Genomic DNA, 26,437 nt, shown 5'->3' with positions numbered 1-26,437 from the left:
CTGTTGAAATTGTTTTCAAAATTGGGAATCTTCCGCTTAAATCAGGAGAGTTGGCACGTCTGACATCACTTTCCTCACTGAACCAGAAAGTGCTATTGCAGCACAACTGACCTTTCATAATATTAGACACACTGGTCGTGTTTTGAATGTCATTACTCAGCAACACCCTTACCTCAGCAAATTCTATACTGTCACAGCCAGAAAAGGGACTGAGACTTTGGTGGAAGCTACATTTGCTGTGGTCTGTGCCACGAGACAGATACAGAAGTAGTGCATCCGTTAAGAAATAGCAATAGAAGCTTGAAAAAGTGATTTTGGATGCAATTTTAATTAATATGTTTCAAGTAATAGTCATATTCAAATGATACTACCATATTTACTTGCCTATAACACCCCTCCCCCATTACATTTTCAACTGTTGTTGGAAAAAAATGATTGGAAAAAGCAGAAATGAAAACATTTGCAAAAAATCTTTCAAGTGACCAAGCAGCTAGTGAAACATTTTAGTTAACGGTAAAACCCACTTTTCTGTACTACCTGTGTAAAGCCGCATGGCTAATTCAAGGGCATTAATGTTTACCCACTTCCAGATGAACTGGACACTTCAAACTTCACAAATTTTCAGATTTTAGCATGCAACCGACGGCATTGGCCATGACCTTGGCTACTCCCTTTCCCTACCCTAGATTTCTCAATGCCCTTCCAGCTTCCAAGTCCCATGTCCTGTGTGTAGTGCATAATTAGGACGCATCCAGCACACAAGCAGGAGTGAAAATGAGAAGACAACAAGTATTACAGCATCCTTCAAGTTGAATGTGTTAGAATATGCTGCAGAAAGTGCAGTGAGAGTGGCGAGTCGTAAATAAGATATGTAGCCCTGTATGATTCATTATTGGCATTACCAAAGAGACAAATTATTGGGAGCAAAGAAAACACACGACTCCTTCCACAGTGCAGACACACAGTTCTGGAGTGGGTTGGAGAAGCAAGAGACAACGGCAATGCTTTAAATTGTGAAATGATGCAGTTTAAACCATGTGAATCTGCACAAAGTCGTGGTACTGTGGGAAAGAATTTTAAAGCAAGTAGAGGTTGGTCAGAACGGTTTATGTGCCGAAATAGACTAAGTTTGCAGACAAGGACAAAACTGCGCCAGTGGCTTCCATCAGATTATTCTGAGAAAGTGATTGAATTTCACCACTTTGTCGCAAGTTGTTGGACATTACAAGAGTGCACAGCCTTCAACTGTGTGTCGCACTGTACAGCTGTGGCACAGCATTTAGTCATATGATCTGACAGGTGTGGTAATGCAGGAAGTAGCTGATATAAAATGTTAAAATGGCTAATGTTACTTTTTGCATAACAAAAGTATGGATATAAATAACCATTTTGTGTGTTGATATACATGTAACTTAAAAGCTTGTCAGTCTGCTGAACACACAAGTTCAATATACAGTACATATTACACTGTATCATACCTGTGAAAACGACACACACTATATTAAACAAGGAAGTTAAAAATCGTATGTATTTTTATTCCATGATTAATGGTGGTGGTTTTTTTTTTTTTTTTTTTTTTACAGATATGTTAAAGTGTAATATGTATATTGAACTTGTGTGTTCGACAGACTGACAAGTTTCATTTAGCCAAGTCGACACTGAAAAGTATGGTTTCCTTCTTAACAAAATGTTGATATAAAGATGCCATATGCTCCTTATTCTGCTTTTAAACAATGCCAACCACTCTGTACTATGTGAAATTTTTGCCTATTATACCCCCCACTATTTCTGAAGTTGAAAATTAGGGGGGAAAAGGGGGGTTTCGTAGGTGAGTAAACGCAGTAACTGGTAATAATTAAATTTTGTCTTACCTCAAGAGCTGCTAGCTGAACTGAATCGGCGACTACTAAGAACTGACCCTGTGTATTCTGTAGAGTCTCTAAATGACTCGAACCATCTGCTGCCTCCAGAGCTACTAAGGTGTTGCCATCTTTACTGATGCCCAGCAACTGCACAAACAAAATAAAACTATTTTCAGTTAATTAATCAATATTTAACCTTCGATTTCACGGCGTTTTGAATGCGATGCATTCCAGCAACGAAATACAAACAATGAAACAAACCGCAAAAGAAAGTAACCATCTACTCAGCACAATAAATCAATTACTAAGAATAAACAATAAAAAAACAGAAAGACTTTCGCCTGAAAACAATGAATACACAGTTCTCAACATTGTGAACAAGAAGAACACATACAAGTTAGTTAACGTAATCAAAAAGCAAAGTTTACAAATAGCCTTCAGAACCAACAATAAATTTCAAAAACACACTAACAAATGGAACCGAAACAAAAAAAGAAGAGAATTTCTCCATCTCATTAACACCTGAACTCAAATGTCATGAACCGAACTGCACTACCGCATGTCAGCCAAACAAAACATAAACCAGATATGAAGAATACAAAAAAAACCCACATACAACTGACATTCACTCTAGGGTAAACATGTATACGATAATTCCCACACATCCAAACAGATCTTAAAATATTATATACCAAAAATAAAATAAATCAAAGGACCTTTGGGGCCAATAGCCTAAGAGATTTACAAAATAAAATAAAAGATCGATCTCAACGATCACACAACATCTAAAAGAAACTCCCAACCCACCCTCTTTGCTCTGCTAATCTCATACAAGCATATAATTTCATCATTATTAGTCATCACACTCATACTAAATGTTGTGACCCCCTTAGGTTGCACGTTTTGTTAACTGCTGCCATCCTTGACAGTTTTCTGCCTCTCTGAAGAGTCTTTATCTTCTTTATGTGGTCTACCCATCTACTTGCTGTCCTTCCATGCGGTCTTCTACTTTCAACTTTTCCCACCATCATATTTGAACGGTATGTGTAAAACACTGAGGGGTTCTTTCGTCTGTGCTAACAACACATCTCAAAGGCATCAGTGTGAAGTTTTTTTCTCAAGCCTTAAGAAATGGCCACATTGTTAGGGCAACGTAGCTGTGAGCTTGCATTCAGGAGGTGAGTGATTTGAATTCCATCGCCGGTAGCTCTGAAGATGGTTTCCCATTTTCACACCAGACAAATTCCGAGGCTGTACCTGAATTAAGGCCACAGCCACTTCCTTCCCAATCCTACTCCCCCCCACAGGGCCGAACACCTTCGATGTGTTAGTGCTATACTAAACCACCACCATAACCTTAAAAATCCAGGTCTCGCAATCACAGAAGAAGAAAAATACAAGTGATCTCACAAGGCAATCTTTGTTTACAATCACTCTATTCAGCTAGGTCCTAGTTTTATTCATGCGAACTCAACCTAGGGTGATCTATCTCCTTATCAGTTCCTCGGAGATTCTTATATGAGGGATCTTTGAACATGATAGACAAAACCTATACAATCTCTATTTCCTTCAACTGGCCTATAAACTGAACATCTGTATGCTAAGAATTTGAATACTTCATTTAGACTTACATTTTTTAATTACCATATTCAAAAAACTACAAGCCAACCTTTTTTACCTTCTTTTTGTTGAAAAACTGCCCCTTGGCTTAGAAATGGTATCATTAACAAGGCTGGTGAAGTAGACGACTCCCTATATCGATGAAATAGGAAAAAAAAAATCCTAAAAATAATGCCAGAAGCCGCCACAAGTTTTCGCCACCATGTAGACTCAGATCTGGTTAATAGTTGTTAAATACATACTAACAATTTGTTAGTTAACACCGTGTTAAAATTTTGACGTATTTCTTCAAACTTTTCTTGAGAAATGTTACCTAACATGTTAACTCTCCCAGGAGTTATGAACCGTCTTTTAAAGATTTCTGTCATCCTTTCTCTCCCCTGTGAAACCTGTGACCTTGCCACCGAGGGGAGGCTTGTGTGTCCCAATGAAACAGATAGCCGAGCTGTAGGTGCAACCATTTGTGATGGATATCTGTCCAGAGACCAAACCTAACAAATGGTTTTGCCGGGCTGAGTGGCTCCGACGGTTAAGGCGCTGGCCTTCTAACCCCAACTTGGCAGGTTCGATCCTGGCTCAGTCCGGTGGTATTTGAAGGTGCTCAAATACGACAGCCCCGTGTCGGTAGATTTACTGGCACGTAAAAGAACTCCTGCGGGACTAAATTCCGGCACCTCGGCGTCTCCGAAGACCTTAAAAAGTAGTTAGTGGGACGTAAAGCAAATAACATTATTATTATTAACAAATGGTTCATCGAAAGGTGGGTAGGAGCCTTTCGGAAGTTGCAAAGGCGACAGTCTGGATGATTGACTGATATGGTCTTTTGTATTATTTGACATGGTTTAGCTGTGTTGGTACTGTTACATGGCTGAAAGCAACAGGAAACTGTAGCCGTAAGTAACTCCTGACAACATGCAGCTCTCTCTGTATGAATCAATGATGTACTGATGATGGCTCCCTCCTGGGTAAAATATTCTGGAGGTAAAACAGTCCCCCATTCGGATCTCCTGGTGGGGACTACATGAGGGGGGAGGGCAATAGTCAGGAATATGGATACTGACATTCTGCGAATCGGAGCATGGAATTTTAGGAATTTAAATCGTTGTGGTAGGTAAGAGAATCTGAAAAGGGAAATCAATAGACTAGAGTTTAATGTAATTGGTATAAGTGAAGTGAACTGGCAGGAAGAACAGGACTTTTGGTCATGCAACTACGGAATTATCAACACAAATTCAAACATAGGAAATGCAGGAGTTGGCTTAATAATTAATAAGAAAATAGAGCAGCGGTTAAGCTACTATGACCAGCACAGTGAATGAATTACTGTTGTCAAGATAGAAACCAAAGTAATGCCCACCACAAAAGAGCTAGTACCTACTAGTTCAGCACATGGTGAAGAAATCAAAAGAATGTATGAAGAGTCAGTAGATTTAATACAATATGTAAAAGGGGATGAGAATCTAATTGTGATAGGAGACTGGAATGCAGTGGTAGGCCAAGGAAGGGAAGGTAATGCCGCAGGAGAATTCAGACTGCGACAGAGGAATGAAAGAGAAAGTCAGCTGGTTGAACTCTGCACCACTCATAATTTAGTCCTTGCTAATACTTGGTTCAAACACCACAAATGACGGCCGTATACGTGGACGAGACCTGGAGAGATAGGAAGGTATAAAACTGATTTCTTTATGATTAGACAGAGATTCAGAAACAAGGTGCTGGATTGCAAGACCTTCCCAGGAGCACGTGTGGACTCTGAACACAACTCTGTGGTCATGAAATGTCATCTGAAGTTGAAGAAATTGAAGAAAGAAAAGCAAGAAGATGGGATCTAGTTAAATTGAAACAAAAGAGTGTAACGGATTGTTTCAAGGAATATGTTGCATAAGGACTAAACGAAAAGACTGAAGGAAACACAAGAAATGAAGAGAGGACATTTGTGAAGAACGAGATCAGCAGAGCTGCTGAAGAAAAGTTAGGAAGAAAGGTAAGATCAAGTAAGAATCACTGGAAAACTTGGCAGATATTAAACCCGACTGACGAAAGGCGGAAATACAAGAATGTCAAAATAAGGAGGGCAGAAAAGAATACAGGCAATAAAAGAAAGAAGTAGATAGAAAGTGTATGGCAGCTAAGCAAGAATGGCTGAAAGAGAAGTGCAAGAATGTTGAAGGTTGTATGGTTGTAGGAAAGGTAGTCGCTGCATACAGGAAAATCAAGGAAACCTTTGGAGAAAAGAAAACTAGATGTATGAACATTAAGAGCTCAGATGGAAAGAAGACAAGGCAGGGAGATGGCAAGAACATAGCCAACAACTGCATCACAGGAAAGAAGTAGAGGATAAGATTCTGGAACAAGAAGAAACTGCTGATGCTGATGAAACAGAAGACCCAATTTTGAGGTCAGAATTTGACAGAGCTGTGAAAGACGTATATAGGAACAAGGCACCTGGAATTGATGGCATGCCCTCAGAACTACTGCCTGACTGAAGAGAAACTAGCATGGCAAGGTTATTCCATTTAGTATGTATGATGTATAATACAGGAAAGTGCCGTCATTTTTTTTTTAACAAGTTGCTTTATGTCGCACTGACACAGATAGGTCTTATGGCGACGATGGGAAAGGAAAGGGCTGAGAGTGGGAAGGAAGCGGCCATGGCCTTAATTAAGGTACAGCCCCAGCATTTTCCTGGCGTGAAAATAGGAAACCATGGAAAACCATTTTCAGGGCTACCGACAGTGGGGTTCAAACCCACTATCTCCCGAATACTGGATACTGGCCGCACTTGAACGACTGCAGCTATCGAGCTCAGTCCGTCCCATTTTAGGCAGAATGATGTTATACCTATTCCCAAGAAAGCAGGTGCTGATAAGTGTGAGAACTACCGCACCATTAGTTTAGTATCTCACACTTGCAAACTTTTAACATGTATTATTTACAGAAGAATGGAAAGACAAGTTGAAGCTGATTTGAGAGAAGATCAGTTTGGCTTCAGAAAAATGTAGGAACGAATAAAGCAATGCTGATTTTACGTCTGATCTTAAGGATCAAATTAAGAAAGACGAGCCCACATACATGGCATTCATAGGTCTAAAAAAGTCATTTGATTATGTGATTGGACCAAACTATTTGAGATTCTGAAGGTGATCGGGACCAGATACCGAGAAAGAATAATTATCTACACTGTGTACAAAAGTCAGTGTGTAGTGTTAAAAATCGAAAGCTATGAAAAGGAAGCAGCAATCCAGAAAGGAGTGAGGCAAGGCTGCAGTTTATTCCATTTTCTTTTCAGTGTTTATATAGAACAGGCAGTGAAGGAAATTGAAGGAGAATTAAGGAGAATTTGGAAAAGGAATCACAATTCAAGTAGAGGAAATAAAAAATCTGAGATTTGCCGATGATATTGTTATTTCATCTGAGTCTGCATAAGATCTGGAGAAATTGCTAAATGATGTGGAAACAGTCTTGGAGAAGTAGTACAAGATGAAAATAAATAAATCCAAAAGAAAAGTAATAGAGTGCAGTTGAACAAAGTCAGGTGATGCAGGACCTATTCGACTGGGAAATTAAGTCTTAACGAAAGTAGATGAATATTGTTACTTGGGTAGTAGAATAACTAATGCTGGCAGACGTAAAATGCAGACTAGCAGAAGCAAGGAAGGCCTTTCTTAAGAAAGCAAATTGCTCACTCAAACATTGATATAGGAATTAGAAGGACTTTTTTTGAAGATTTTTGTCTGGAATGTTGCGTTGTATGGAAGTGAAACATGGACAACTAGCTGAGAAAGAAAGAGAACAGAAGCTTTTGAAATCTGGTGTTACAGAAGAATGCTGAAAGTGAGACGGGTAGATCGAATGATGAATGAACAGACACTGAATTGAATGGGTGAAAGGAGAACATTTGGCAAAATTTGATAGCACACATCTTAAGACACCCAGTACTTGTTCAGTTGGTCTTTGAGGGAAGTGTAGGTGGTAAAAACTACAGGGGCAGGAGAGGTATGAATATGACAAACAGATTTAGAGTAGATGTAGGCTGTAGTGGTTATGTAGAAATGAAAAGATTAGCACTAGATAGGGTGACATGGAAAGCTGCTCAAACCGGTCTATGGGCTGATGACCCAAGCAGCAATCATCCTTTCAACACTATGCTGTGCCCCAATGTATGCTATATTATAACATTTTGAGGTCTTGTTTCAGTATAAAAATGTGGAGATCAAAGATACCTTCTCCGATCAGGACTCGTGTGAATGTACTGTCTACTGCATGCAAAACACAAGTAAAACAGCGTATTTTATAGAAGTCATGGACAATCTGTTGATATTGTTCTACTGAAGCAAATACTATGTTACTTCTTCTGCTGTAAGCACTGGAAAGAAACAAACAAGTGTCAAATCAAGACATATACAGAGAGAATAGAGAGAGGGGAGAAGTATGAATTACTGGCAGTAGCTCTAAAATACCTTCGGTAGTGGTCAACCCATCGCAATAATAGCCTATACTTACAATGGTACAACAAATCCTGCCTCAGAGAAGGTATAAAAGGAATAGGATAATGAAAGTTTGGATGAGACTGCAAAATGAAGGACTTTATACAAGTGAATGTACACCAAACCAGAAACAGAGGAGAGAATAATGAGGAACTGTCATAATATATGTGAGAAAAACATGGAAATTGTATTGAAGTTTATGTTAGGTGATGCATAGTTCTTGGGGTGCTGGGGGAACTGTGAAAAGTGGGCAATAACCAAGACCATCAAGGGGGAGATTATCAATGTGATGGCCTCAATGAGATCATTTTATAGAGAAAGAGGATGAAGCAATGATGGGACTGAACAAGGTAAAGTGAAAGGGAAAAGGAAGAAAGAAAATTATACTATACATGAGTAGGCCTAGTGGATAAGAGGCAAGAAATGGAGTGGGGGTGATAATTATATAAACCCTTGAAGAGTAGGTGGAAATGGTAGACTGCATAAGCAGTAGGATAATCAAAGTTTGGATATGAAGGCAAAATAAAATGAAAGACTTTATACAAGCGAAAACACCCCAAACCAGAAACAAGGAAAAGGATACTGACAAATTCCTGGAGAAACTGAAATGTGAAATTGCTGATGTAGAAGTGCTAGGCGACTTAAATGCGTAAGTGAGAACTGAAAGAATATGGACGGAAGAAGAAACTGGAACTTACAGATATGAGAAAAGAAATGATAGAGAGAGAAAAAAAAAGGTAGAATTTTGTGGAAGAAATTATTTGACGATGGGCAATATGTGGTTGAGAAAGAAAAATAGTAGAAGATTACATGATACCGTTAGGATAATAAAAATGAAATTGCATATGGCTTTTAGTGCCAGGAGGTGTCCGAGGACTTTGGCTTGTCAGGTGCAGGTCTTTTGATTTGACGCCTGTAGGCGACCTACGCACCATGCTAGGGGAATTAACCAATTATGGTTAAAATTCCCGACCCTGCTGGGAATCGAACCCGGGACCCCTGTGACCAAAGGCCAGCCCACTAACCATTTAGCCATGGAGCTGGGAGCCCATCAATTAGTGGTTGCAAGGATGAAAGTGGAAAAAAATGGAAGAAATAAAGGAGACAAGAGACAAGAAAATAACAGTATGGAAATTAAAAGATAGAAAGTATAGGAGAATTTTTAGAAGATCCTGAAACATAATGTTCCAGGCACAGAATTGGGAAGTGTAGAAAAGGAATGGTCCAAGTTTAAAAGGGAGTTTGTAAGTTGTGTAGAGAACATCTGTGACAGAATATCCACAAGATCAAAAAAAAAAAAAAAAAAGAAAGGAGACATCATGGTGGATGGAGAAGGTGAAGAAAGTGGGAGAACATGAAATAAAAAAGAAAGAAATATCAGAAAAATAAAAGGAAATGTGAAAAGAAGAAAGAAGACATAGAGATGATAAAGTAGGTGGACCTGCTGAACTACAATGGCTGTATAGACTGACAAAATGTATATGGATATATAAAAATATGTGCCAGAAGAATGGGCAAAAGGTATGGAAAACAATGGTAAGAACAAACAAAGGATGACAATTCTACATGCAATGTATGGCAAATGTTTTAGCTGTGCCCAGACCCAAGTTGGGAGGATTTGTTACCGAACTAAGAGAGCAAAAGGGTGCAACAAAAAATGCATTCTACCAGAACGTATGGAATCTAGTTTGGAAGGAGGAGGTTCCAAGAAAGTGATGTACAAGATCTACTGTACACCCATACAGACATGCGCAGCAGTGACAAGAAGAGAGGAGAGTAAAATTCAAGCCAGTGAAATGAAATCCTTAAGAAGTGAGACAGGAAAGACAGAGCAAAAAATGAAGATGTCAGGAAGGAAACTGGAGTAGAAAGGTTGAATGACAGAACTGAAATGGATAAACTAAGATGGTTTGGACATATAAAGACATGGATGACGGAAGGATACAGAAAGAAATGATGGAGGCTAAGTTTGAGGGAAAGACAACAGGATGGATAGTTTTGATCGAGACCCGTATAAGAAGAAGAAGGACACTGAAATGGAACAGAATTACAGAAGAAGAATGGTGGAAGGAGAGAGAAAGGTGGAGAAGTGCTATCAATACCCCAGCCTGGCTGGAATTGGATTAGAGGAAATGATGATGATGATGATTGTGATGATTATTAGCGAGTTGCATGCTTATGGTGCAAATTTATGTCATGTAGTACACATATTTCAGTGAAGTGAAGAACAACATTAAATTACAAAGCAAGATGTCAAACTAATGCAAAAACAGTGAAGAGTCTAAGGGTCATGGACAAAAAAAATTTGCTGTGAATTAACATTAACAAAACCCATATACGGAAGAGTTTTTATGCCTAGGACCATCGAATATTTACCAGGAGCATGTGTTTTGTGGAGCTGGCCCCATGATTTAGTCATAGTGAGCCTCCCTCTCTCAGGGACTTTTACCTGGATCTGAGGGCTGATTCAAGGCCCACTCAGCCTACATGATTATAAATGAGCAGTTAGCTGGCTGTGAGGTAGCGCTCCCGGTCTAGAAAACCAAGAATAACAGCCGAAACGATTCAATGCGCTGACAACCACATCAACTCGTAATCTGCAGGCCTGTGGGCTGAGCGAAGGTTGTTAGAAAGGCCAGGCCTGCCAGGGTTGTAGCACTATGGGTGTGTTTTGTTTTCATTTGTGTTTGTTTTGTAGAACATGGAATTGTGATTTTTCAGTTGAACATGGTGAATGCTGTTCATGCCATGTTATGTCTTAAAAAAAAAATATGAAGAGTATGGATGGACTGAAGAACAATGCAAGGCACTATCAGCTTTTTTTAATTTTTTTTTTTTTTTACAGAATACTAACCTTCAGATGATTTCGTACTCTCCTCATCATAAGATGGTTCATTCCGTGTCCGGTGAGCTATCTAGCGATTAATGAGAGTACCACTTACAATAGACCAACAGTAGTATTCTTAAATCAAACCTTCATTATCTGAGAAGTCTTGTTTGTGAACAGACAAGATTTCCTTCTGAAGACGCAAAGCAAAGTTCTCTGTGAAATGTAAAGAATTTTACCTTCTTTTCTGACATGGCAAAAGCTCAAAAGCTTACTATCATGTATTATTATTATTATTATTAACTACTACTACTACTATTACTACGATCAGAACTCTGGTCTAGGTTACCAAGGATATGTTCACTGCCATCTTTGATGCTGTTGATTACCATATTTCTCCGAATCCAAGATGATGTTTTCTTCTCTGAATCTCATGTGAAAAATCAAGGTTGTTTTGTATTCATGACCTAACAGTAATGAACACCACTGGCAACTACTACCATGGTAACCACACTGCTTCCCTTCACCCCACCGCGCACACATAAAACACTACCTTCAACGTCCGCATTTTTATTAGACCTATAGGCTACATCACTAGCAGCGGCAACCAGTTGTACAGTTGTACAGTGTCCGTGTGTAACATCACTGGTTATCGGGAAATAGTGAAGAGAGAATGACATTCTACTTGGTGGAGACAGATTCACAACTAAGTATTTTTTTTTTTTATATTATAATGCCAATTTTAAGTTAATGGTTATTAAACATGCGGAAATGAAGAATAATTGTGCAGCCGCAACTAATGTATCAACAAGGTGGAAAATAAAAAAGACTTAGTTGTGAATCTGTTAAAGTGCGATACGGACCATGAAGTTGATTTTATGTAATGGTGGAGAGAGACTCGCGGCGCAGGTGACTGGGTAAGCAACAATCATCTGAACAGATAAAAACAAATGTTCCTGTATTAGCCTCTACAAAAACGTTTCTCAAATCTGCAGAATGGCATCAAAACATGCAAGCCTTCAAATTTTCGGAAAGGCCACTGCTACCCAGTGGCAGAGTTATAAGGCATCTATTGTACCTGACAGTAAAATTAACAGTTTTACAGACAGAAGGAATATTTTCGTGATGGACCGTCGATTGTAAAGACATGCGGAACAGGTATTGCCAGCAAATTTTCAATGTGTTCTCATCGATATTATTATGCCAATTTCAAGTTAATGGTTATTAAACATGCAGAAATGAAGAATAATTGTGCAGCCGCAAGAAAATACGGTATAACTAAAGCCAACGTTCCAAGTAAGCGTGAAGACAAAGATAGCTTAAAAATGTGTAATGTTCAAGAAATGCATTCAGTGGCCCGCAGCAAGGACGCTTTAAAGAAGTCAAAGGTGAAATTGTGAGGTATGTGGGTGAAAAACGCAAGAGCGGAATGGCCATACCATGGCGCAATAAACTCGTTGACCTCCAACGCCCACGTCTTCATTATACGTCGCTAGCTGCTGAAGTCAACTGAAGCCGGCAAGTGAAACGTGTGTCTAGCGGCAATGTACCTGATGCTTAGTAAAAGTAACAGTTTTATAGACAGCAGGAATATTTTCCTGATGGATCGTCGTATTGTAGAGACGTGGAACAGGTATTGCCAGCAAATTTTCAACGAGTTCTCTTCAATATTCTGATGTCAATTTTAATTTAATGGTTATTAAACTTGTGGAAATAAAGAATAACTGTGCAGCCACAAGAAAATATGGCATAACTAAAGCCAATGTTCGGCTTTGGCATGAAGACAAAGGTAGTCTACAAATGCGTACTGTACAAGAAAGACATTCATATGATTTCACAAAGCACTTTTTAAGTCTGACTAATTGTTTTTTAAGGAAAAAGTGGGGGTTGCCTTGATTTCAGGGTTGTCTTGGATTTGGAGAAATATGGTAATTAAGAGAATTATTAGAAAATACAAGATGCACTGAATCCTTGCATCATCTTGATCAAGGTTGAAAGAAATATTTTCCATGTGTCTCATATTATTCACCAGCATTTATTTATAAATATGCCATAAATATCACAAGTAATTCAAAATGAAAAGGAAACTGAGGATGCCGCGGAAGAAACAATCAATTTTTTGATTATGTATATAGTAGGAATTTTTTTCTTATTATTTTACATTTTTTCAAATTTAGAAAATATTGGTGTTGACACTAAATTGTTAACTTCTAAAGCAGAATGTGGTAATGGGTTTTTGTATATGTTCACAAAAATTGTGTACAAAATTATTTGAAAGAGTCATGAAAAGCCTGGGTTTTTGGAAGTGAGGGGTGAAGCATGGGCTAGGACTCGGGGTGTTAAAATTTCACCATGTTTAAAATCCTGAGCATTGAAACCAAATCCATATGTTCACAAATCACCATTTCCAACTGCTATAGATGTATACTGCTACTGGATGCGCACCAGTGAGGCAAAGCACAATGGCTGATTGACAAAGCCATCTACCAATTCCTGTTAGTCACGCCGGATTCAAATCTTGAGTAAGTTTATCATTCTGTAAAATAAAGTAACTCGATATTTATATATGAAATAACAGATTTTCTTACATTGGGTCCTAAGGTTTTGAGTTTCTTGCCATTCGAACCGTTGTTGGCAAGAGCGAACACCGTCTCTCCAAGGACGATCTCTGTGCCATCGTCCGCTTCTACGATACCATGAGCCGTTCTCTTGTGCATGGTAAGTGTGGACGCCTGACGATAATGTCGCCCACACACAGAGCAGTAATACGGCTTCTGCTGAGTGTGAACCATGTGGTGCTTGTAGAGAGACGAGTACTCGGTGAAACGTTTTCCACAGCCCTACAGATAAAAAAAACAGTAAGTATTATCCATGTCCTGAATACAGCCATACTAGACTTAATTATTATAAATTAAAAACACTGTCCTTCAAAGAATATCTAACCAGGACAGCAGCTAAACTGAAATCAAGGAGTAACATCATCCAAAAGCTATGTGATACCACATGGGGTTCTACAGCATCTATCATCTGTCGGTCCAGTCTACTGGACATTGAAACCAAATCCATATGTTCACAAATCACCATTTCCAACTGCTATAGATGTATACTGCTACTGGATGCGCACCAGTGAGGCAAAGCACAATGGCTGATTGACAAAGCCATCTACCAATTCCTGTTAGTCAGCAGAGTATTGTTCCCCTATTTGGCTAAATAGTTGCCAAGTGAAACAGATCAACTATGCACATCATTACAAGTAGAGTGAAATTCATCCCACTCTGGCTGCCAGCCTTGAGTCATATTCCTCCGCTTTATTTGAGAAGGTAACATGCTCTGGTCAGGGAGTATAAGAAGGTAACTGCGAACCCTAATCTGCTTATCTGTGAAAGAGATTCTGTTCTAGACATCCTCCAATCAGCACAGCTAAGAACCTGGCAGAGAGTAACTTCCTCATCAGTCTGGCAGAAAGACAGAATGGACAGATGCATAGTTTTCTCATATGTAGTGTTCATCACGACACTGAATTCTGCTTGCAGAACGTGAAGGACACCGAACGGGATCAGAACATGTGCTAAACATTTGTAAGAGGGGGGGGGGGGAATTTCATCCTGACTCCAATATGAAACGACGGTTTCCCCAACAAACCATCAAACACATTGTTGTTGAGGAATATCCCCTGTCTTTGTCATCATTATGTTAAAACTATCTCTAGTTGCCCAGGTGTGATGTATGAGTTTCCTCCATTTTGTCCTGTCCTTGTACCACTCTTCTTCCTCTAACTTGTTTCAAAGATGCCCTGCCCTCTCTGCAGTACATCCTTCGTCACCAAATCAATCCACTTTCTTCTCAGTCTTCTCATAGGTCACCTCTCTTTCAAATTCCCTCCTTGCAGTTCTGTTTGCTGTCATTATCTTTATGTGTCCAAAGCACATTCCTGGATCTTGCTGAGTAGAGAATTTCCTATTCCCACTTCTCTAATCTTTTCACTGCTGGTCTTGTCCTTACTGGTCTTTGTACCATGGTGTGAAGGAGTTTCATTTCACACTTTCCTCCTTTCATTTAGTAGGAATCCTCATGGAGGAGCCAATGAATGAATTACATTTGACCAATGATTCTTATTCTTTGTGCAGATCCTGCTCCGGTGGTTCTTGGACGTGAATAGGGATGCATACATGTGTTTTGTAGACTATCCGAAGGGACATTGCTGCAGAAATTGTGAGGACAAAGCAGGAGACATATTCCCACCATCCTCTGCACAGAACCAGACTGCAGCATGACAGCTGAAGTCCAGGTAGTTTCTTATGTCGAACATGTTTCCTGGAGGGTTTGCAAGATGTGGACAAGTGAGCTGGCTAATCCTGATATCCCAGTGAAAGAAGACCTGGCTCCCAGTGGTTACCTGCCCTACACAGTGTGGAGGACGAAAGAGAGTGCCAGAGTACAAGACCAACCTACAGCAGTGGGACTTCCTTGCACCAGATTAAGTTATCCTCTGTGAGTGCGGCAATAAACAGGATCACAGCCACCTGCTGATATGACTCGATCATCCATGCATAATGGAAGACATCTTTCAAGCATCAGACATAGCCATCACAGCTGCTAATTTTTGCAAGTTATTGATCTGACTGGACATGGAAAAAAAGAAGAAGGCTATACATTTGACAAAGAGCAACAAGGAATACTGCTGGAAGACTTGAACAAGAAAATCAGTCTTGACATAAACTGAGTTGAAATGCTCTTTGAGAACACCAGTAGCCGTGTGTGATGCTCTAATAGTTTCGTAGTAACGATTGGAATGCACGAAGGCTTAACACTGTCACCAGTTCTATTCACTGTGATCATGGACACCATCAACACAGGACTTTCAGTCCAATATGTCCTGGACCATGCTATTATTAGAGATGAACTGCAGTGACAAGTCCAGTCTTGAAATGACCACCTCAGCTATTTTCGACTCTATCTCAATATCGTAATCTATAATCTTCATTTCCGTATTGACGAATGACACAATTAGAAATAGGAAAGGATTTCCACCTATCAATACTTGTTTATTGCACTTATTATGCTACAGGACCGGTTTTGACCCTTTACATAAGGACATCCTCAGCTGAACCATGCATACAAATCTATGTGATGAAGCTATGATTAAGATAGAATTGTCAAAGGAATGCCATACAATAATAAACATTAGGTCACATCCAAATGGGGCATGTCATAACGTGAACTGGCATATATGTCACTATGTACAACAATGCATTGTATGTCTAGAATAGTATGTTTAAGATCTTAAAATTAGTTGATAAAACATATCTCACTTAAAACTAACTTATATATATATGTACAAGATGAATACAATATATGGGAGCACTTCATGCACATGAACGTTCATGTCTTGCTTGTTGGCTGACTCCCATGTTTAAGTCTTATTTACACAGTTGTACACTCAGCTGCTGTTCCTGGAGTTTAAATGATATGGTTTGCTTGTAAAACATTCTGTCTTCATGTATGTACATATAGTAAGACACTTTCCAGTTTTAAAAAGGTGCCAGATGTATGGTTAAAATTAGGTTAAAATATGTTCAGCTCTGCTGTGTGTGTTGCCTTATGTTAAAATCAAATCATGTTGTTCTGTGACATCCATAAAATTTGAGTGACATTGGGTTTAAAGTAGTGGCTCCTTTCCCATTTGTAGCTGTGCAGTGATGATGTATTTATCTGTGGAAGATAAGATTAAACTATGAGTGATGTTTATGTTGGAGGAATGTCTAAGGGTTGTGTGTGCTAATTTGAATATGTACTTACTGTTGTTGGTGTGGCTGAGATGTGTTTGATATGCGAGCTTGTTGTGTACTGCTTCGTGTTCTTCTTGGGTTCATACTAGCTGCTGTGAGGGGAAGGGAAGGAGGGATAGGGAAAGTTGCTGTTGGGGGGGTAGGGGTGGAGCTGGGTGTGTTGTCAGATGTTTTTCTGTTGCGTGTCGCGTTCTGTTTATCGATTATCTTAAGGTAAGAGTTTTTTAGGGCAGGGATAACTGTACTGAAGATGATGTTAGTTTTTTCTGTAATTTCATTTATGTTGTAATTTGGATTGATATACAGTGGAACCTCGATTATCCGTTCCCGGAAAATACGTTTTCCCGGAATATGCGTTCAAATTACGTGGTCCCGCGAGCATCGTAATTAAATCACGCTGTAAAAGTCCCGCATTATCCGTTCCTCGAAGAAACGATTTCCCGGATCAACCGTCCAGAAATTCCAGTCCCATCAAAGCTAAATCCTCGATCAATCGTTTTTTACTAAACTGTATCTCACAAAAGGACGGCTATGGCATATTTATGGATCTTGGCGTTAACGCCCCGTCACTGCGATAATTAAAGCAAGTACTGTACCGGTACTGGAAAAGCGATCGGCGGTGAACTTGCATAAGGGACTATCTTAGCATCGCATTCAGGTGGTATTGTTTAGAGAATCTCGGAAAATCATAAAGCAGAGAGTGGCCACAACAACTGCAAGGAGACACGGCGAATTTCGACAGCTCTGCTTGAAGACGGAACGAGTTTCGTCAAATGTTCGCAATTATAAAACGTCCATATTATGTCCAGGGTTAGATGTTTATATTTTTACTTTTTTCGATCGTACTGCCGAAGAGGTTTTTGGCACTTTGCTCAGGGCACTGCAGAGTAACTGGGCTTCAAGGCAGGAATCGAAACTGCTTCTTAACACAAATTCAGTATTTTTTGATATCGTACATGATTGTTAGTGAGACCAAAACACATGTTGCACCTAAATGTAATTTAAAAAAAAAAGAAAGCCATGGGAGGTCTTGGAATTGCCTATTACTGTTTAGGTCCTAATGTAAGACTGGGAATTTTACGTTTTCGTGTTAAAATACCAAAAACCGCAGTCGTTTTATTTGCGCACGTTACATTTTAAATGGTTGGTATAATTTCAAACTCGTACTGACATGTGCAGCGAGCGCGCTTTCCAGATGACCTCAAGGTCACGAATAACCGTAATTTCTGAAGTTTTGATATTTCTTTTATCTTTCCAATTTGATTGGATTTGTGACGCGCAGAACTGAATATAATGCATTCGAGAACTTTTAAGAATCGATACTTACATTCGAAACCATGTTTTCGAGTTCAACATAACCTTTAAAAGTCGACGTAGGCCCAATTTGCGCGGTACGAGATTTCCAGAAACTGACTACGAACAGTATACCGGAGACCAAATTACAATGAAAGATTAAGAAATGAACGGATTTCGCATTCATTTTGGGTGCTTTCGTATCTAATGTGCTTTATTTTATTAGATGAGAGAATTAAAAACTACTGTACTTGTGGTCGATTGTCGTTTGGCTTGGCGTTATTAGATTTTTCGAAGAGTTTGGCTAACCTAATCAAAGTCGCTGAACTGAAAGAAGTTTTCACGGGAAACTGACGAAGGTTCCACTGTAAAACTGAATATAAAGTATCGAGATTTTGAACTCGCGTACCGGTAATTAATGCGGTTTCGTGGTCTAACATGCCCGCCTCTCATCCAGAGGTCCGGGTTCGATTGCGACCAGGTCAGACAATTTTACCTGGATATAAGTCTGGTTCCAGGTCCACTCAGCCTACGTGATTACCTTTAATTGTGGAGCTATCTAATGGTGAGATGGCGACCCCGATCTACAAAGCCAGGAATATCGGCCGAGAGGATTCGTCGCACTGACCATGCGCACCTCGTAATCCGGAGTCCTTCGGGCTGAGCAGCGGTCGCTTGGCAGGCAAAGTCCCACTGGGGCTGTAGTTTGGTTTGGTTTAGGAGTTTTGTAAGATTATAATTATACATATTTCATTTTTGTGATGTTTAGCCAAATTGTTGATGGTTTTCATTAATTCCCGGATATTCCGTTTTCCCGTATTGTACGTTTTATTTTCATGGTCCCTCGAAAAACGGAGAATCGAGGTTTCACTGTACTGATCTAGAGTGATGTAAAATTCTTCTGTTATGTTGAGCAAGGGGCCTTTGGGGTTTATGTTCAGGATTTGCATGTCGTTATCGATGTTTGTGAAACTGTGTTTATAGTCTGCGACATGTTGTCCTATTGAGGAAAAATGATTGTGTTTTACCGCGTTTATGTGTTCAATATATTGGGTTAGGAAGTTTCTACCGGTGTGTCCAACATAGCTTGTCTCACAGTTATTGCATTTGATACGGTATACCCCTTTGTATTTGTTGTTGCTGTTGATTGTCCTAACGTTGTGTATGATGTTGGTACTGGCATTCCTTTGACAATACTATCTTAATCATAGCTTCATCACATAGATATGTATGCATGGTTCAGCTGAGGATGACCTTATGTAAAGGGTCGAAACCGGTCCTGTAGCATAATAAGTGTAATAAACAAGTATTGATAGGTGGAAATCCTTTCCTATTTCTAATTGTGTAGTTCGTCAATACGGAAATGAAGATTATAAGATTACAATACCGTAGGCAACCAGGCAAAACGGAACGCGTATAGATATCGAAACTTTAAGATCAAACTAACGAATGCCGTTAAGAGCATTGCTTTTCTGAAGGAATGTCTAAAAAGTGACTTAACACCTAAATTCTTGAGAAAATATAATAATAAACACAGGAATTCCATACAAACTCGTAATACGCAAAAAAGAACAAACAAAATCTGGCTGAAAGAAGAAATAAAGTTTTTATACCGTAAAAAACAACATCTCAACAACGAACTATACTGAATACATTTAAAGGCATCTAATGAGTTACCACACAGCTACTGGGATGATTTTCAGCAGATCACGACAGAAAAAATAAAAAAACTTAGCGATTAACAAACAGAATACACTAAATAAGAAATTAGAAGCACTTAAACAACCATCCAAACCAAACCCAAAAACCGAAATTCCGAACACGAATTCTCCAACACAAATTCCACCCACCCATAAAAAATCTCACAAATACGACTTTCAATGAAATGGAAACTGTTATCTTGAGCAAGGGACCCAAGCACAACTGGGGTAACACATCAACCTTCCAGAACATTACAACCACTATCACTGAAATAGAAAACGCCATACAGAAAATCCCACACGAGCTATGAGATGAAGTCAGATATGATATTAAAAAAAGGCTCCCACAATATATCGACAAAATTCACAGTAAAACAATAACTCAGCCAATAAAATACACATAAACAAACTCAAAGATAAAATAAAACAGAATAATTTACTTATAACGAAAGCCGACAAAGGCAATACCACAGTCATTATCGACAAAGACGAATACATATCGAAAACTAAAGAATTTTTTCAAGATAACACTTTGCTTATCAAACGTAAAGATCCAACTAATAACATACAAAGAAACTTCAAAGCCTTATTAAAAAATACACACTTTCTTTTAACTGAAATAGAATCCTCTAAACTTATAGTAATGAACCCTCAAATACCAACTGCTAAAGCTTATCCCAAAATACACAAAGAACATATACCAATGAGACCTATTATTAACTACAGAGCAAGCCCAACCTATAAACTCTCCCAATTTATTCAAAGATTCCTCAAAAAGCACTATGTATTCTCAGCTAAAAAAACAGTACGGAATTCAATAGATTTTTGTAATAGAACGAAAGGATTAAAAATTGAACCATATCATAATCTCGCATCATTTGATATAATAAACATGTACCCGAACATTCCCACAAAACGAACAATAGAAATCATTGACTCTAATCTAAAAAGTCACAGCACTCTAAGCACTTTAGAAATAGAAGAGTTTATTAAGTTACTTAATTTTGCCATTAGTAACAACTACTTTAAATTTCATGATACTATTTCTCAGCAACAAGGATTACCGATGGGATCTCCCGCTTTTGGAATACTCGCCGAAATTTACATTGACCATTTAGAGCACACATCAATTAATAAAATAGACAATATCTTTTTTTGGTGTAGATTTGTTGATGACATTTTCGTCATCATCGACAATAGATCCACAAGTGAAACTGATATATTAGATAAACTCAACACAATAGACTCCCATATAAAATTTACTATGGAAACCGAAAACAATCGCAATTTGAACTACTTGGACATAACGATAACTAGACATGAAGACCACCTTTCTTACAGAATATACAGAAAACCCACGTATACCTCGAATACAATTAAAACAGATTCCGTTCACCCCAACACACACAAAAGAGCAGCTTACTACAGTATGATACACAGAGCATTCAATATACCGTTAACAAAAGAAGATCTAAACAAAGAATTACAACTAATTCACGACATAGCTAAAAACAATGGATACAAGAAAGAAATGATCAACAAAATCATTCACAAAATAAAATCCCCACCCAAAACCAAACTAACAAAAGCAGACAAATCCAAGAAAGAATATGCACTATTCACCTTCAATAATGTACACATATACCCCATAACTAACATTTTTTAAAAACATAACCTAAGAATAGCATTTAGAACTACACACAACAGTACCAACATCATACATAACGTTAGGACAATCAACAGCAACAACAAATACAACTACTCAGGGGTATACCGTATCAAATGCAATAACTGTGAGACAAGCTATGTTGGACGCACCGGTAGAAACTTCCTAACCCGATATAATGAACACATAAACGCGGTAAAACACAATCATTTTTCCTCAATAGGACAACATGTCGCAGACTATAAACACAGTTTCACAAACATCGATAACGACATGCAAATCCTGAACATAACCCCAAAGGCCTCTTGCTCAACATAACAGAAGAATTTTACATCACTCTAGATCAGTATATCAATCCAAATTACAACATAAATGAAATTACAGAAAAAACTAACATCATCTTCAATACAGTTATCCCCGCCCTAAAAAAACTCTTACCTTAAGATAATCGATAAACAGAACGCGACACGCGACAGAAAAACATCTGACAACACACCCAGCTCCACCCCTACCCCCACAACAGCAACTTTCCCTATCCCTCCTTCCCTTCCCCTCACAGCAGCTAGTATGAATCCAAGAAGAACACGAAGCAGTACACAACAAGCTCGCATATCAAACACATCTCAGCCACACCAACAACAGTAAGTACATATTCAAATTAGCACACACAACCGTTAGACATTCCTCCAACATAAATATCACTCATAGTTCAATCTTATCTTCCACAGATAAATACATCATCACTGCACAGCTACAAATGGGAAAGGAGCCACTACTTTAAACCCAATGTCACTCAAATTTTATGGACGTCACAGGACAACATGATTTGATTTTAACATAAGGCAACACACACAGCAGAGCTGAACATATTTTAACCTAATTTTAACCATACATCTGGCACCTTTTTAAAATTGGAAAGTGTCTTACTATATGTACATACATGAAGACAGAATGTTTTACAAGCAAACCATATCATTTAAACTCCAGGAACAGCAGCTGAGTGTACAACTGTGTAAATAAGACTTAAACACGGGAGTCAGCCAACAAGCAAGACACGAACGTTCATGTGCATGAAGTGCTCCCATATATTGTATTCATCTTGTACATATATATATAAGTTAGTTTTAAGTGAGATATGTTTTATCAACTAATTTTAAGATCTTAAACATACTATTCTAGACATACAATGCATTGTTGTACATAGTGACATATATGCCAGTTCACGTTACGACATGCCCCATTTGGATGTGACCTAATGTTTATTATCGTATGGCATTCCTTTGACAATTCTATCTTAATCATAGCTTCATCACATAGATTTGTATGCATGGTTCAGCCGAGGATGACCTTATGTAAAGGGTCGAAACCGGTCCTGTAGTATAATAAGTGCAATAAACAAGTATTGATAGGTGGAAATCCTTTCCTATTTCTAATTGTCTATCTCAATATCCGGAAAAACACAGTTAGTATTGCAACTGCTGGAATGTTCTGATTCAATGTTCAAAATTTAGGAAACGTGGACATTTGGAAGCTGTTTACATGCCATGAAGATACGGATGCTCTGATGGATACTGGGTATCTCTCTTCATGACCAGGTAAGCAATGACATTCGGAAGCAATTTAGTTAGTCATCAATTACAAAAAAGAAGAGAGAAATCCAGATTCACTGGTACGGTCAGTACCCTCCACAGTTGCCAAAACTGCTTACCACCTGGAATATGTGGGCAGCAAAAACAGAGGTGGAAGGACACCACCAATAAGCATATGCCTTCAACCAGAAGATGCGTTTGACCAAATGCAGTGTTGTTCCAAGACATGAACAGTGGACTCTATACCTGCAGGAATACATTAGGATGATGATGATGATGACTGATCATGACTTTCATTCCCATAACAGGAAGAGATCTGTGAACCAGGAACACAATCATATACATTTCTTTGAAGTGTTAGAAGCCAGATCTGGAGCCAGGATGAAATTATTATATCATACTTATTATGTTTCAGTACTAGGCTATGCATGAGGGACTGGGTAATTAAAGGAAAAATTAAGAGTGTGCAGGTTCTTGAGGAGCAGAATAACAGCTACAATAAGAGTCAGAAGGTGAGGAAAGTACTCAATGAGGAACTCTTACAAGAGAGGAGAGCTATGGAGGATTCAATGCACAATGGCTGAAGGGAGTGAACGAGTGTGCTGGCACAGGTAATTGATTGGTGCAGAGGCTTATATTCCAAAGATAAACTATGCTAGATGATGATGATGATGATGATGATGATGATCAACTGAGTAAAAGTATTTTCATGCTTTGAAATCAAGGTTGTGAACTCTTTACACTCACATCAACAGTACAGACATAAGGTTTCTCTCCAGAGTGGATACGGAGGTGGTTCTTATAGTTGGTCGCTGAAGCAAAGGCTCTCTCACAACCTTCCTGCGGACATACATATGGACGCTCGCCCGTGTGAGTACGAACGTGGACTTTGCGGATGTTTGAAGTTGTGAACGATCGCCCACAACCAGCCACAGGACAAAGGAACGGCCTCTCACCTGAACAACAAACAGAGTGTTTTTAACAACTGATATTGGAATTTGATATGTCTATAAATTTTGGTGATTTTTCTGATTGAGAACAAGTTAAGTTGGTCACAACTCAAGAATTTAATTTTACATTAACCATTACCAAGAAACATAAGAATTGTATATATAACAAGAAAAGGAAAAAGATAAGCGTATGAATATAAATTACAGAAAAGAAGCTCAAAATGATATATGGTATATACCATTACATCACAATACATTTTTCTGACTATTTCCTGTTTTCCTCCCTATAAATCAGAATGTATTTTTCTTTTTTACAATTTGCTTTACAACACACTGACACATATAGTTCTTGTGGCAGCAATGGGAGAGGAAAGGGCTGTGAGTGAAAATGAAGCAATCGTGGCCGCAATTAAGGTGAAAATGGTCAACCTCAGAAAACCATCTTCTGGGGTGTTGGCAGTGGGGTTCGAACCAACTATGTCCTAAATGCAAACTGATAGCTACGTGACTCAAACCCCACAGCCACTTGCTGAGCGAGTATATCACTGTCACGATGTAATATTGCGTATTGGGCTTTCATCTAAATCTGTCATTTTGCCATTTGTTTATTACTAAGTTCTCCAAATTTATACACTGGTGCAGTTTCTTTGGAATTAAGTCACAATATACTATAACTAGCGTTGCTATGCAAGGTCATAGAGATCTGGCATGGATGTCAGCTCCTAAGTGGACATAACAAATCCAACAATTCAACCGGGTGATAATACTTAACAATGTTCATACTGCAAAAAGTCTGTAAGAGGAGTTATACATATAAGTCGAGCGCATCCTGCTGAACACCAAGTGAAATTCGTAAGCCAACAGAAATCACCCAGAGGAATCCAAAGAGCAGATGTAGATGGCCACAACAGATTCCAATGAGCACACAGATATATTGAAACTCAACAGTAAATTCAGTATGGAATTAGGTGACTGGAAAGCAAAATTCACCACGGATATGAATTATCTTTTTTGGTACATTAGCAAATAACTTCCTGTCATACCTTGTCGCAGCGGCACATATCTTCCCAATCCTAAAGATCCTGTATAGAAATATTATAAAGTCATAAAAAGAAAATATGATGATGTTGGTTAGCTATCATATAAAACTAGTTCCAAAGGCAAATATTGTATCAGTTAACTCAGCTCTATAATTACAATCAACATAAGAATGCTATTTGTACAGCATTTGGATGTGAAACATCTTCATGCACTCTAGACACAGCTTTTTTTTTTTTTTGGGGGGGGGGGGGTTGATTTTGGACCACATTAATTCAGTTTCAGTTACTTCTGGGATTTGATCCTTGCCCAGTGCTCCTTCATTCTTTCACTGAATCTGCAGATACCTGCATCCATGCAGGACTCTAGTGATAGGACTCGGTTTTCAGGATTGTGGCTGATGCTGCCTGGAAGACACTGATCACACGAATGAATGCACGTCACTATCATTGGTCTGTGGAACAGTGGAAGAAGATTTTATGAAGTACTGTATATGCTGCAGCACTCAGGTGGATGTAGGTGGACCTGGTGAATCCCTGGTGAACGGTATTTACCTGAGTGTGTTGAACCATCAGTGAAATTTGTTGGAGGTGATGTGTTAACCTGGGGCTGTTTTTTCTGGTTTAGGCTTGGGACTGTTAGTTCTGGTCAACTGTACAATAAATGCCGGTGTTTATGAAAACATTTTAGACAACAGCATGCTTCCCACAGCGTGGCAACAGTTTAGAATCAGACTTTTTTATACCAGGATGATAATGCTCCTATCCACAAAGGAAGGACCTTGTTCTCTTTTGTATCTAAGATAGTTTTTCATATTCCCATACTGATGTGATTATCTCTCATTTTTTTTAGATAGTGACCATTATACCCTCTAAGCAGCGAAGACACAATATTTTGGATAATGAAGTATAGAGTCCTAGTGAAGTTGTAAAATAAAAACTAAACATGGTTTTCCTATTAATTTAAGGCAGATAAGCTACAGTCCAGCCACTGGTTGTCCGGCCCTGACAGATTGTGATGAAAAGAAAAAATAAGAGTAGAGAAGAGTATTGCCAACCTCCAGCGATTTGAAACTATACATATAACCTTGAAAACACTATTATGAATTTACAATGTGCCGTATGATTTTAATATTAAATCATTGAAACCTACACCCCTCGTCGATTTTATATTATTGTTTTAATTAAAGTTATTTTACCACAAAGAATACTAAGAATTCTGCTAGTGGTAGAATAATCGTCATGGTTTGCAATGCCTGACGTCACTGGCGCTTCAGATTTAAGATTTAACAGCAAGCACCAATCACCTTTCATGTCACCATGACTCTCTTGTACTTCTAGTGCGGTGATGCCTCTTCTTTGAAGAGAAACATGTGGCCTCAGTTGCTTGCTAGCCTGCATGAAGTGCATGCATTCACCGTGTGTGTAAGCCGTTTGTTTTTGTTATTGTGACATGGGCAGTGGATCATCGGGAACGACTAAGAAAAAAATCAGTTGTTATAAGAGCCAAAGTCGTGATTTTACATACCGGCTACGTGAATATTTTGAGAAAGAGCGTGATAACGGTGGGCCTCTTCTTTCTGTTACAAAAGTGGTGGATCGAGTTTGTGATGCTTT

At 38.7% G+C, this 26,437-nt stretch overlaps 1 protein-coding gene across 6 annotated transcripts in view; it reads right to left on the bottom strand.

Annotated features, from left to right (window-relative positions):
- Positions 1-26,437, bottom strand: part of LOC136879074 (zinc finger protein 143) — a 166,788-nt gene that overhangs the window by 29,915 nt on the left and 110,436 nt on the right. For all 6 annotated transcript variants that reach the window (XM_067152825.2, XM_067152824.2, XM_067152827.2 and 3 more), the window contains 3 exons: positions 23,581-23,789; positions 13,385-13,636; positions 1,872-2,009 (listed from right to left, as the gene is read on the bottom strand). In XM_067152825.2, the coding sequence (XP_067008926.1) occupies positions 1,872-2,009; positions 13,385-13,636; positions 23,581-23,789 (599 nt within the window). The remainder of the gene's footprint in view (positions 1-1,871; positions 2,010-13,384; positions 13,637-23,580; positions 23,790-26,437) is intronic.

This window comes from Anabrus simplex, chromosome 8 (assembly GCF_040414725.1).
Source record: "Anabrus simplex isolate iqAnaSimp1 chromosome 8, ASM4041472v1, whole genome shotgun sequence".
NCBI classification, from domain to species: domain Eukaryota; kingdom Metazoa; phylum Arthropoda; class Insecta; order Orthoptera; family Tettigoniidae; genus Anabrus; species Anabrus simplex.
The sequence above is the reverse complement of the archived record's forward strand: the minus strand, read 5'-3'. Positions and strand labels throughout refer to the sequence as shown.